Here is a 12,561-nt window from a genome sequence, read left to right on the forward strand (position 1 = left end):
CTTTTAAATATCATCAGAAGTAGGAGATCAACTGCTTTTACACCTAAGCAGCAACGAGACCAGCCACAACCACCGAGAGCACACAGACCCGATCCTACCAAGAGTGTGAACTCTTCCCCCCATGCAATCCGCTAAGAAGATCGACTGTCGGCTCCGGGCGGCTTTCCCACAGAGGAGAGAATCCTGCATTCACCGTGGGCCTCATCTGGGGCAGCCTCCTTGGAGCGGCTGGGGCACGGGCAGTGTGTCTGGGAGGGAATGCATGGATGGGAGAACATCGCAGGGGAGGAGACATAGAGGCATCCTGGGACTGTCTGCCAAGTCTCTTCCCTGAAGAAGCCCTTTCTGGAAACGTCAATCGCTCCTCCTAAACTTACTTGCTCCACTTCATCACTGACGCTGAAACCGTGGATTGAAGACAAAGTTTTATTTTATTTTTCTTTCCAGCTTACGATTTATCTTTAATCTTATCTATTGTTTTGCCTTTTGTCTTTGTTTTGTTCTATTTCTATCATTTAAATTTCTCCAGAATTCTACTGTTCAACGGCTCCCCCTTCTGCTTCTATTCCTTTCTCTCCTCTCTTCTACCTTCCAAAGTATTTAGATCAATGCTGTCTTGTTAAAATGTTTATTTTATTTTTAATTTTCCTCTAACTCTACTTTTCACTTCTCTATTACCCTCCAGGTACTTTAGTTAGATTGTGAGCCTTCGGGACAGTAAGGGAATTTTTCAAGTACCTTTCTTATTTCTAATCTTAATGTATATTTTTTGTAAACCGCTTAGAACCTAACGGATGTAGCGGTATATAAGAAATAAATTACATTACATTACATTACAAACCAGAAAAACTGCAAAATAATGGAAAAAATAAAGGGAGAAAATCAGAACACCACCTTCATGCTCACCTGCATAAGGAAGAACTGAAGAAGGCAGAAGACTAGGAAGAAGGAGGAGGAGCTGTAAAGTTGTGATTGACATCTTCTACAGTATGCTTGCAAACATGCATGGACAACCCTATGGTTCAGTATACCATCCATATTGCACTGGAATGTCCTATATAAGGCAGCGCTCATAGGTCTTTGTTCTCTGTCTCCATTTACTGGTTGAAGGCATAATTCATTTGTTCTGAACTAATCTAGGGGCTGATAAGGAAAGCAGTGATAATACTATATGATCCAGGCTGCACCTACTCTAATATGGTGATGTTATTGGAAACTGTTCCATTCTTTAACTCCATCTGCTAGCTGGGGTGTATAGATCACAGGTTTGGGTTGGTCTAGCTGGACAAAAAGGAATGGGAATTACAATACTTGGGCGTGCATGTGGACAACGTAATCCTAGCATGGTGGTGAGAGTGGGGAAGGAGATTATCTTAAATCTTATGAAATCTGGGTGAAAAAGAATGATTTAAAACTAAATTTATTTACAACCCAGGAATTTGTTTCATCTGAAAATGCAAGGCCCTCAAAATAAAAGCTCTGGGCTGATTGGTAACAAATATATACAATTCTGGAGCTGACAGAAACAGGACTTTACTGATATCACTTCCAGATCTGTCAGTCAGCCTGTGCCAAATGGTAACCCCAGAGTACTAAAATTCCAATAAGATAAAACACACAAATTAACCACCCATCCCCACCCCCCAACTTCAGATGAAAGGATGAGCTAGGGAAACAAAAACTTGGACCTGGAGATTGTTTTCTGCAGAAGTGGTAATTATACTCTTCCTCAGGTGTGACAGGAGTGAAAATAATGTAATATCGCAACAGCTGCAGCTATAGTTTGACTTTAAGACATGCAAATTGTTACCAGCAGTGAGATGACTGTACCACCCTGCAGTAAATCACATTTCAAGGAAAATGAACATTTCTAAACATTCCTTTGCTAACCTAACAATAAGATTTTTATAACACACAGGATTAAGAGACTGGGATCAAAATGGCAAATTACATTTAATGTGAGCAAGTGCAAAGTGATGCATGTGGTATAGAGGAACCCAAACTATAGTTGCATGATGCAGAGTTCCATGTTAGGAGTCAACATCCACGAAAAGGATCTAGGTGTCTTCATTGAGGATTCAATGAAACCCTCTGCTCAAAGTGCAGTAGTGACAGCAACTAAGAAAGCAAATAAAATATTAAGAATTATTAGGAAAGGAATGGGGAAAAAAGATGAAATGTTACAATACCTTTATAGCGCTCTATGGTGTGACCACCACTCAAATACTGTTGCTGCATCTCAAAAAAGATATAGTGGAATTAAGAAAGTTATTGAGAAGGGCAATGAAAATGATAAAAAGGATAGAACGACTTCCCCATGAGGAAGGCTAAAGTGGCTAGGGCTCTTCAGCCTGGAGAAGAGGCGGCTTAGGGGAGATATGACAGAGGTCTATAAACAACATGCAATTAATTAAATTCTGGAATTTGTTGCCAGAGAATGTGGGGAAAGCAATTAGCTTAGCAGGTTTTTAAAAAATACTTTGGATAACTTCTTAAAAGAGAATTCCATAAGCCATTATTAAGATGGATTTCTCAGATAAACAATGTAAAATGTTTTACTCTTTGGAATCTTGCCAGATACTTGTGACCTGGGCTGGCCACTGTTGGAAACAGAATAGTAGCCTTGATGGACCTGTGGTCTGTCCCAGTATGACAGCTCTTATATTCTTTAACACACTGTGGAAACAAAATATATTGCTAGGTTGGCAAAGTAATGTAAGTAAAGTTCACTTTACTTGAAATGTGATTTATTCCAGATACAGGGCCCGATATTCAAACCACAGGAATTGACTGGGCTGACTCCTGTGAACACTGCTGAGCCCAGATATTTAATGCTGGGCCTTTTCCAGTAACCACCACTGAATATCCGGTCTCTTTTTAGAAGCTATAACAGTGCTAAGTTGTTATTAAGCACTAGCCAGCTAAGTTTATAGTGGCCAAAGATAGACTAGCTATTTAAGCAGCCCCATTTGGCCACTAAATGGGCTATCAGTGTCCAATGATACAAGCAAACAAACAAGCCTTACAGCCCCTAGACCTGTTGTAAGACGTGGCCACACAGCCAACTTAGAAAGAAAAATAAAAAAGGGGGCATGTTCAGTACTCACCAAGGGTTCTCCTCTTCTAAAGTCTCCACAGTGGTAAAAAGGTCGATACACTTTTCTAGTTTCACAGGATTCTTCTTCAACATATAACTCATGCTATCGTTTCTGACGTACCGCTGCAAAGTGAGTGGTAATTTAGTCAAAGCTGTATCTCTTACAGTATCAACTGGTCTTTCTTAGTATCACCACCAACATTGAACACATGGGGTGTCTCACTATATGACAGGGCTTGCTTTAATTATTTACCCATTGCACTTTACTTACTATCTTAATAGGTATTGCTGTCACTTTGACTCTGCTCTTGAAATGACCTGCACCGTGTCGTCCTGCTTAGTCCCACCCTTCTCAGAGCATCATGACCAGGGGGCTGTAATTCAGACTCATACCTGATGAATCACAATGAAAGGATGATCCAAAGGGGCATGCCCACTGATTAGAGAAACTGGGCCTTTTCTCCCTCGAACAGAGGAGTTTGAGAGGGGGGACATGATTGAAACATTCAAGATACTGAAGGGGACTTAGTAGATAAGGACAGGCTGTTCACCCTCTCCAAAGTAGGGAGAACGAGAGCGCACTCTTTAAAGTTAAAAGGGGATAGATTCTGTACAAACGTAAGGAAGTTCTTCTTCACCCAGAGAGTGGTAGAAAACTGGAACGCTCTTCTGGAATATGTTATAGGGGAAAACACCCTCCAGGGATTCAAGACAAAGTTAGACAAGTTCCTGCTGAACCAGAACATACGCAGGCAGGGCTAGTCTCAGTTAGGGCGCGGGTCTTTGACCGGAGGGCCACCGCGTGAGCGGACTGCTGGGCATGATGGACCACTGGTCTGACCCAACAGCAGAAATTCTTATGTTCTTATGAGAGAAATGATGGGTCAACTTGGGTTTGAATTGTTGAATTTGTATTAGTAGTGGTAATTGGTGGATCTTTGTATATTTTAGTAAGGAATGGATCTGGTACAATACTTAACGGATCAGGGGGCTCTGAATGCTATGCTATGGATAGAAAGATGTATGTAGTGCGATGTAACTATATCCTGTGTAATATTCCTGTCTGGGAGAGTTTTAGGAAAGAGCAGCATATTCAAAGTTGGTATTCATTTAGTGAAGTGAATGGTAAATTAACACTGAGACTAACAAATGCTAGTCTATAATGGGGAAGTATCATGTAACACAAGACCGAATTAATGAACAAAGTGAAGTTATTTTCCTGCTTGTTACCCTCCTTTTTCAGTGATTTACTTGTTTAAATTATAATGTAAAACCGCCTAGAAGTCTGATAGGCGGTATATCAAATTTTTAATAAACTTGAAACTTGTGTTTGCTGAGGACAGCAAGACACATTGCTACATATAGGTGATTGAGCCATCCTCGTCACTCTTTAATATTTATGATAAATATATAAATACGACAACACCATAGCAAATGGGAGTTATCTCTGGTTCTTTTCCTGAATGCCGCTGGCTTGACAAGTAGTGTTTGTAAATCTTTGAGGTATGTTAAACTTGATGGGTTATGTTTGAAGTATAGAGATAAGTTATTCTAATCAGTGCTTGTTGCCTGTTTCGTTTTTTAGATCCCCAGCCTTGATAAAGATGTGCGAAACGCGTTGGCACTGGGGAGCTTCATTTTAAAGTTGAAGCATGTTCGCTATGAAGCTAAGTTCATTTAAACTATTTAAATTATTTAATTAAGTATAAAAGAATAAGAAAATAACAAAAAAAGCATTATATATAAAACATATACAAAAATGCATTACGCAGGGATGAATGAGGAAATGACATAAATACAAACCGAAGAGTGCTAATACTCGTAGGTCATATCTGATATCCCGTTGCGCTACGCATATGAAATCAGCTTATGTACCAGAGATAACTCCCATTTGACATATAGGTGATATCATCCAACAGTCCCCAATTGGAAAACTATGTTACCTCAATAATCTTCTTTCTAGTAAACAGATATAGTACGTTTGATGAGTGGGCTCTTTTCCCCTACCCGCAAGGAATGCAGAAGGCATCATCTATATTTTTCTCAACTCCACTTCCTTGTGTCACTGGGTATTGTCACAGTGCCTCAGCCCCTTAGATTGTACTAAAGCAACGGTTAACCCCCAAAGAGAAGAAAAAACAAGGAGAGCACGGGGAAACTCCCTGACAATTCAAGTCTTTTCTGCTCTGCAATGAGAAAAACTTATTAAACCATAACGTATACAAGGTGGAACCCAATAAGTCACCCAACTGAGTGTAACCAGCACTAACATTTATGCAACTCCTATAGTGTCTCTCAAAGATTTCGCTATAGGGCTAACAAATAATTCTTACTTGTTCACCAGAAGATTATTACACATCTTCATTCTTTCTGGACTTCAGACACCCATATATGTCTTAGGCAGAAGGCAGGCCAACTTAATATCTGAGCAGGGCGGGCCATCAAGCTTACTGTACCAGTTTACTGGAAAGATTAATTAGGATTTTTTATATACCGCCTATCAAGGTTATCTAAGCGGTTCTACAATCAGGTACTCAAGCATTTTCCCTATCTGTCCCGGTGGGCTCACAATCTATCTAATGTACCTGGGGCTATGGAGGATTAAGTGACTTGCCCAGGGTCACAAGGAGCAGCGCGGGGTTTGAACCCACAACCCCAGGGTGCTGAGGCTGTAGTTTCAACCACTGCGCCACACACTCCACACTAATCGAGGTAAGAACCTAATCTTCCATTTTAGTGCAAAGAGTACAATAGGCTTGACGAGTAGGATGTACCAAAGCAGCCTCTTGAATCTAAGGTGGGGCAGCTGAGTCTGCTGCGAGCACCGAGGACCCGAAGGTGGTGTCCATTCGTGCTGCCACATCCACTCTGTAAAACTTTGTAAAAGTATGGAGGGTGGTCCATGTAGCTGCCCTACAAATCTCCTCAGGCAGAACTTCCCAGGACTCTGTCCATGAAGAGGCCACGCCGATGAAATAGCCATATGAATCCAACTGGAAATAGATGCTTTCGTGGCTTGCTTTCCTCATTCGTTAAAGTTGGTTAACACAAAAATGTGATCCGAAAGACAAAATTTATTTGTCACCTCGTGATAATGGAGAAGAACTCTATTCACGCCCAGTAACACTAAGACTTTGTCCTCCTCCTTTATGCCTGTGGCACGGAATGCTGGAAGCTGGACTTCTTGATTTACATGCAAGGCTGAAACCACTTTTGGTAGAAAGGAAAGCACAGTGCGTAGAGACACATTCGCCTCTGTGAAGCTGAGAAAAGGATCCCTGCATGACAAAGCCTGGAGCTCTGAAACCATTTTCACCGAGGTGATACGTCACCAGAAATGCCATCTTGACTGTAAGATCCATCAGCAATGCATTCTGTAAGGGTACATACAGGGCCTTACAAAGAGTCTGTAGAATATTAAGATTCTACGTAGGAAATGGTTGTTGTATGGGAAGATGCAGCAGCAACACTCCTTTCAGGAATTTGGCTATGTCAAGATGGGACACTAAGGGCCCTGTCTCCACTCAAGCTCATAAGCATGATAGGCTTGCTACTTTTATCTTGAATCAACTTATAATAAAAGAAAACAATTCGTTCAAACGAACAGTAATTGCATAAGCCAGAGAACAAATTGATATCAAGTCAAATTGATTAACAAGACCTCAAATACCCAAGGCACTACTTAATGATTTTTCATTATCTTACTGGGGTGGTAATTCATCACTGGTCTTGGTAAAGTGACATGTGCTCAAAGCTGTGCGGGTGCTGGTTATTTTCACGTATTCAGAGCTTTTTACATTATTTTTGGTGCACATATACAAAGGAGGCATAGCCCCTGACGAAACATGGTGTGAAACGGTTGGGCAGTCATCGGGCACAAAAGATAAGTGCCTTCCTTTCTTTAGCACCTTAAGCACTAAATGCACTTTATATTTATTAAATATTATCAGATTAAAAAGATTTGAGCACATGTCACTTTACCAAGACCAATGATGGTTAATCAATTTGACTTGATATCAATTGTTCTCTGGCATATACTTTTATCTTGAGCAATCCCACTGCGAGGCCCTTTTCAAGACCATCCTGTAGGAATGACAGGACTATGGATATATGGGCGCCGTGTATGGCTCTACTTTCTGATTAGCACACCAATGCTGAAAAGTCCTCCAGTACTTAGCATAAGCCACGACAATCGCTGGCTTCTTGGATTGAAGAAAGGTGCTATAACCACCTCCGAACATCCTTTCTGTGCTAAGGTAGCATGCTCAAGAGCCATGCTGTAAAACCAAAGCATTCCAGATCCTCCAGGGCAACTGGTTCCAGTGACAGGAGTGATAGATGTAGGGCAGCTTGAAACAACTGTCCTACTGTAGCAACACTAGATCCATGGACAACACGGCCAATGTGGTACCATTAGAATCACCAACCCGTGATGGGTCGCTATCCTTCAAACAACTCGGCCTATCATTGGCCAAGGGGAGCAACATGAACAACAGCTCTTCTGTTGGCCAAGGCTGGATTACTACTACTATTATTATTATTAATTATTTCTATAGTGCTACAGCCCTTTCCAGCTCTAATCATTGGCTGAAGTACTGAGCAACTTTCTTGTTGTCCGTTGACGCTATTAGTTCGATTGTCAGCCTTTCCTAGCACTTAATCTTGTTGAAGCACACTGAGACAGAGACTACTCCCCCAGATCCAGGGTCTGGCAACTGAGAAAGTTGGCTTGCACATTTGTTCACTCCTGCTATATATGCCACTGATAAGGCTTCTAGGTGGGTTTCCGCCCAGAGAACCATCAATTAAGCCTTCAACTTTAACTAGGTGCTCCTGGTGCCTCCTTGCAACAACAATGCAAATGAACAACAGGAAATGAAACACTGAAAACCTGGATGACAAAACAGTGCTAAAGGAAGACACAGCCTGCACTGACAGAGGAGGGCACCTGAACTAGGGACCTCCTCCCCAGATAAAGAGCTAAACCCGGTTTGATGGCACTCATTTAAAGACTGGTCAGAAACCCAGCTTATCTGTACTTGTAATACAGACAACTGGAAAATCAGCGAGTATAGGCGGGTTCCCGGAATAAAGTGAGGATTTACAAGAAAGAAGATTAGCACAGGTAAGAACCTAATCGTTCATTCTTGTACAAGCTCACTTTATTCTGGGACCAGTGGGACGTAACAGCGCAGTCCCAACAAGTCAGGGTGGGGCTGATGAGCCTGCTGCCAACCCAGAGGAACCAACAGCAGGATTCTGCTTAACCGCCACATCCTGCAAAACTTGGTGAAAGTATGCAAATCTCATCTAGAGACACAGCTGATGACTGCCCAAGAGGAGCCCACAGTAGCTATGTAAGTCATAGAAATGGCCATGCAAAGCCACCTGTAAATGGTAGCCTTAGAGGCTGGCCTTCCTTTGCGAGCAGAACCCGCCAGACCAAATAGGTGGTCAGAGAGGCCAAACTCATTAGTAGCCTCCAGATACCGCAACGGAAGCTTGCGCATAGCTAAGGACCACAAAGCAATGTTACTTACCGTAACAGTTGTTATCCAGGGACAGCAGGCAGCTATTCTCACTAGTGGGTGATGTCATCCGACAGAGCCCCGATACGGACGTCTCACAAGCATGACTTGCTTGAAGAAACTCAGAAGTTTCGAGATGCCCGCACCGCGCATGCGCCAGTGCCTTCCCGCCTGATGGTCCGGGCGTGTCTCCTCAGTTCAGGTAGCTAGCAGAGAAGCCAACCCAGGGGAGGTGGGTGGGACATGAGAATAGCTGCCTGCTGTCCCTGGATAACAACTGTTACGGTAAGTAACTTTGCTTTATCCCAGGACAAGCAGGCAGGTATTCTCACTAGTGGGTGACCTCCAAGCTAACCTCAATGGGATGGTGGGAGAGTTGGCAACTTAGGAGAATAAATTTTGTAACACTGTTTGGCCAAACTGTCCATCCCGTCTGGAGAAAGTATCCAGACAGTAATGAGAGGTGAATGTATGAACCGAGGACCAAGTGGCAGCCTTACAAATCTCCTCAATCGGTGTTGATCTGAGGAAGGCTACAGAGGCCGCCATTGCTCTGACCTTATGAGCTGTGACCTTACAGGGAAGGGGTAATCCAGCCTGGGCATAGCAGAAAGAGATACAAGCCGCCATCCAGTTGGAGATGGTGCGCTTCGAGACAGGGCGTCCCAACTTGTTTGGATCAAAGGAGACGAATAGTTGAGGAGCAGTTCTGTGTGGTTTGGTGCGATCCAGGTAGAAAGCCAAAGCACGTTTACAGTCCAGAGTGTGTAGAGCTGATTCTCCAGGATGAGAATGAGGCTTTGGAAAAAACACTGGAAGTACAATGGATTGGTTGAGATGAAATTCAGAGACCACTTTAGGCAGGAATTTAGGATGAGTGCGGAAGACCACCTTGTCATGATGGAATACTGTGAAAGGCGGGTCCGCCACCAAGGCCTGAAGCTCACTGACCCTGCGAGCAGAAGTGACAGCTACCAGAAAAACCACTTTCCAAGTTAGAAACTTCAGTGGAGCCTTTCTCAGAGGCTTAAAAGGAGGTTTCATAAGCTGAGAAAGGACAACATTGAGATCCCAAACCACTGGAGGCGGTTTGAGAGGAGGATTGACATGGCGTCCTCCCTCCCGTTATCCCACTCTTTTGGAACTCCTCAAACCCACACCCCGCTAGACCCTCACAAAAACTGAAACTGTCTTTCCCCTCTATAAAAGGTATATCCCGCGCAGGAAAACTTGGAACATCCCTCCTCTTTAGAACCACAGAACTCTGGAACAACCTCACACCCCCGCTCAGAAATTCAAGCTCCTTCCAATCCTTCCGCAAACACTTGAAAACTTGGCTCTTTTCAAAAATCTAATTACCTCCCGTTCTCTAGCAACCGGTCCCTCTCTATCTTCTTAGTCCCTCTCCTCTATCCCTTCATTGTAGTTCCTTTCCTCTTAACTTCTGTAAACCGTGCCGAGCTCTGCGCTTGCGGAGATGGCGCGGTATACAAACCTAAGATTTAGTTTAGTTTAGTTTAGTTTAGAAAAAGTCCTTTCATAAATCTGGAAACCACAGGATAAGCAGAGAGAGGTTTCCCTTGCAGCGGCTGATGGAAAGCCGCAATAGCGCTCAGGTGGACTCGAATAGAGGTCGACTTGAGACCAGACTGAGACAAGTGCAGAAGATAGTCCAACACAGAGGATAGGGAGGCTCGCTGAGGCTCTTTAGAATTGGAAATACACCATGTAGAAAATCTAGTCCACTTTTGGGAGTAGCATTGACGAGTAACAGGCTTCCTGGAAGCCTCCAAGACATCCCTCACCGCCTGGGAAAACTGGTGAGGAGTTACGTTGAGAGGAACCAAGCTGTCAGGTGGAGAGACTGCAGGTTGGGATGAAGCAGTGATCCCTGATGTTGAGTAAGTAGTGAAGGAAACACTGGAAGAAGGACCGGCTCCCTGCTGCTGAGTTGAAGTAGAAGGGAGAACCAAGGTTGACGGGGCCACCGAGGAGCAATCAGAATCATGGTGGCGTGGTCGGTCCTCAGCTTGACCAGCGTCTTTTGAATGAGAGGAAGTAGAAATTAGGTTCTTACCTGCTAATTTACTTTCTTTTAGCTTCTCCAGACCAGTAGAGGTTAATCTTTACAAATGGGTATATATCCAATCATGACCAGCAGGTGGAGACTGAAAACAAAACTGTGGGACAGTATATAATATACTCCCTTCTCTATTTACCTCTGCCGAATAGCCAAGCAGAACTAAGAACTGGAAAACAGAAAGAAAACAATACTCCGAACAGGAGTAACAAATAACATACCCAAATGCTGTTGGAAAATGCAGAGGAGAAATACCAGAAGGAAAATGTCCCCACAGCTCGCCAGCTAAGCCAGCCGAGCCACAGCCGCTGTTCTTTAATTCTCCCCGGCCCTAGAAAAATACTAGAACCCGCAGCAAAAAACAAAAACTGCCCGCAAAACAGCCCCAAGCACAACAACAATAGACAGGGTGGGGACCTCTACTGGTCTGGAGAAGCTAAAAGAAAGTAAATTAGCAGGTAAGAACCTAATTTCTCCTTCTTTAGCACTCTCCAGACCAGTAGAGGTTAATCTTTACAAATGGGACGTACCAAAGCAGTCCCTCACACGGGCGGGACCCCCGAAGGGCCAACACCAGAACAAACACACCGAACACCGCGTCCTGACGCGCCAGAACATCTACCCGAAAGAGTCTGACAAAGGAATACAAGGAAGACCAAACCGCAGCCGTACAAATGTCCACTGGAGGCACGAGCGACGACTCAGCCCAAGAAGCCGCCTGACCCCGAGTAGAATGAGCTTTGAGAAACTCCGGAACGGGCTGCTGCCCCAGAAGAGAAGTGGAAGCAAAAGTCTCCTTGATCTAGCATGCAATAGTAGCCCTAGAAGCGCCAGCCCCCCAAAGAGGACCAGTCAGAAGGACAAAGAGATGATTTTATTTCCTGAGCTCCTGGGTCCGGTGCACATAAGAGCGAAGGACCCGACCAACATCCAACATGCTCAGCTGACTTTGCTCAGAAGAGCCCTCCCAACTACCCAAGACCGGGAGGACCACAGATTGATTGACATGAAAAGGAAAAACTACTATTGGCAGAAAAGGAAGGAACAGGCCTCAAGACAACCTGCTCCCTAGAAAACTCCAAGAAGGGAGCCCTACAAGAGAAAGCATGTAGCTCAGAAACACGCCTAGCGGAAGAAATGTCCACCAAAAAGACCGTCTTCAGAGGAAGGTCCTTCAAAGAGCAGCCGCCCAACGGTTCGAAGGGCGGGTGCATCAGAATAGAGAGAACCAAACTGAGATTCCAAGAGGGAATAGAGGACCGCACGGGAGGCCTGAGCATCACATCAGGAATCACATCAGGAATGGCTGTCAAACGCTGACCCGTCACAAACCCCCGAAAGGCTGACAAGGCCACAAGCTGAACCCGGAGAGAAGCCGAAGCCAGGCCTCTATCCATGCCATCTTGTAAGAACTCTAAGAAGTTAGGCACAGAAACGCGAAGAGAGACCACTCCCCGCACCTGGCACCACCCCTCAAAGAAGTGCCAAATCCACACAGAAGCCTGAGAGGTAGAAAGCCTCCAGGACCCCAAGAGTGTAGAAATCACCCTATCTGAATACCCCTTCTTACCAAGGCGACCCCTTTCAAAAGCCAAGCCGTAAGACAGAAGGGAGCCGGGTCGAACATGGGAATGGGACCCTGCGTCAGAAGGTCGTCCAAAGGAGGCAGAGGAAAAGGATCCGCCACCAGAGTGTCACCAGATCTGCGTATCACGGATGTCGAGGCCAATCTAGAGCCACCAGAACCCCCAGACCCGGATGGCGAACAATGCGGAGAAGAACTCTGCCCACTAATGGCCACGGAGGGAACCTGCACAACAGCCCCTCTGTTGGCCATGGTTGAACCAGAGCATCCA

The 12,561-nt window shown here is 44.4% G+C and overlaps 1 protein-coding gene across 2 annotated transcripts in view; it reads right to left on the reverse strand.

Moving 5' to 3' along the window:
* Positions 1–12,561, reverse strand: part of USP11 (ubiquitin specific peptidase 11) — a 251,180-nt gene that overhangs the window by 93,072 nt on the left and 145,547 nt on the right. For both annotated transcript variants that reach the window (XM_033924282.1, XM_033924292.1), the window contains exon 17: positions 3,108–3,220. In XM_033924282.1, the coding sequence (XP_033780173.1) occupies positions 3,108–3,220 (113 nt within the window). The remainder of the gene's footprint in view (positions 1–3,107; positions 3,221–12,561) is intronic.

This window comes from Geotrypetes seraphini, chromosome 1, assembly GCF_902459505.1.
Source record: "Geotrypetes seraphini chromosome 1, aGeoSer1.1, whole genome shotgun sequence".
NCBI lineage: Eukaryota > Metazoa > Chordata > Amphibia > Gymnophiona > Dermophiidae > Geotrypetes > Geotrypetes seraphini.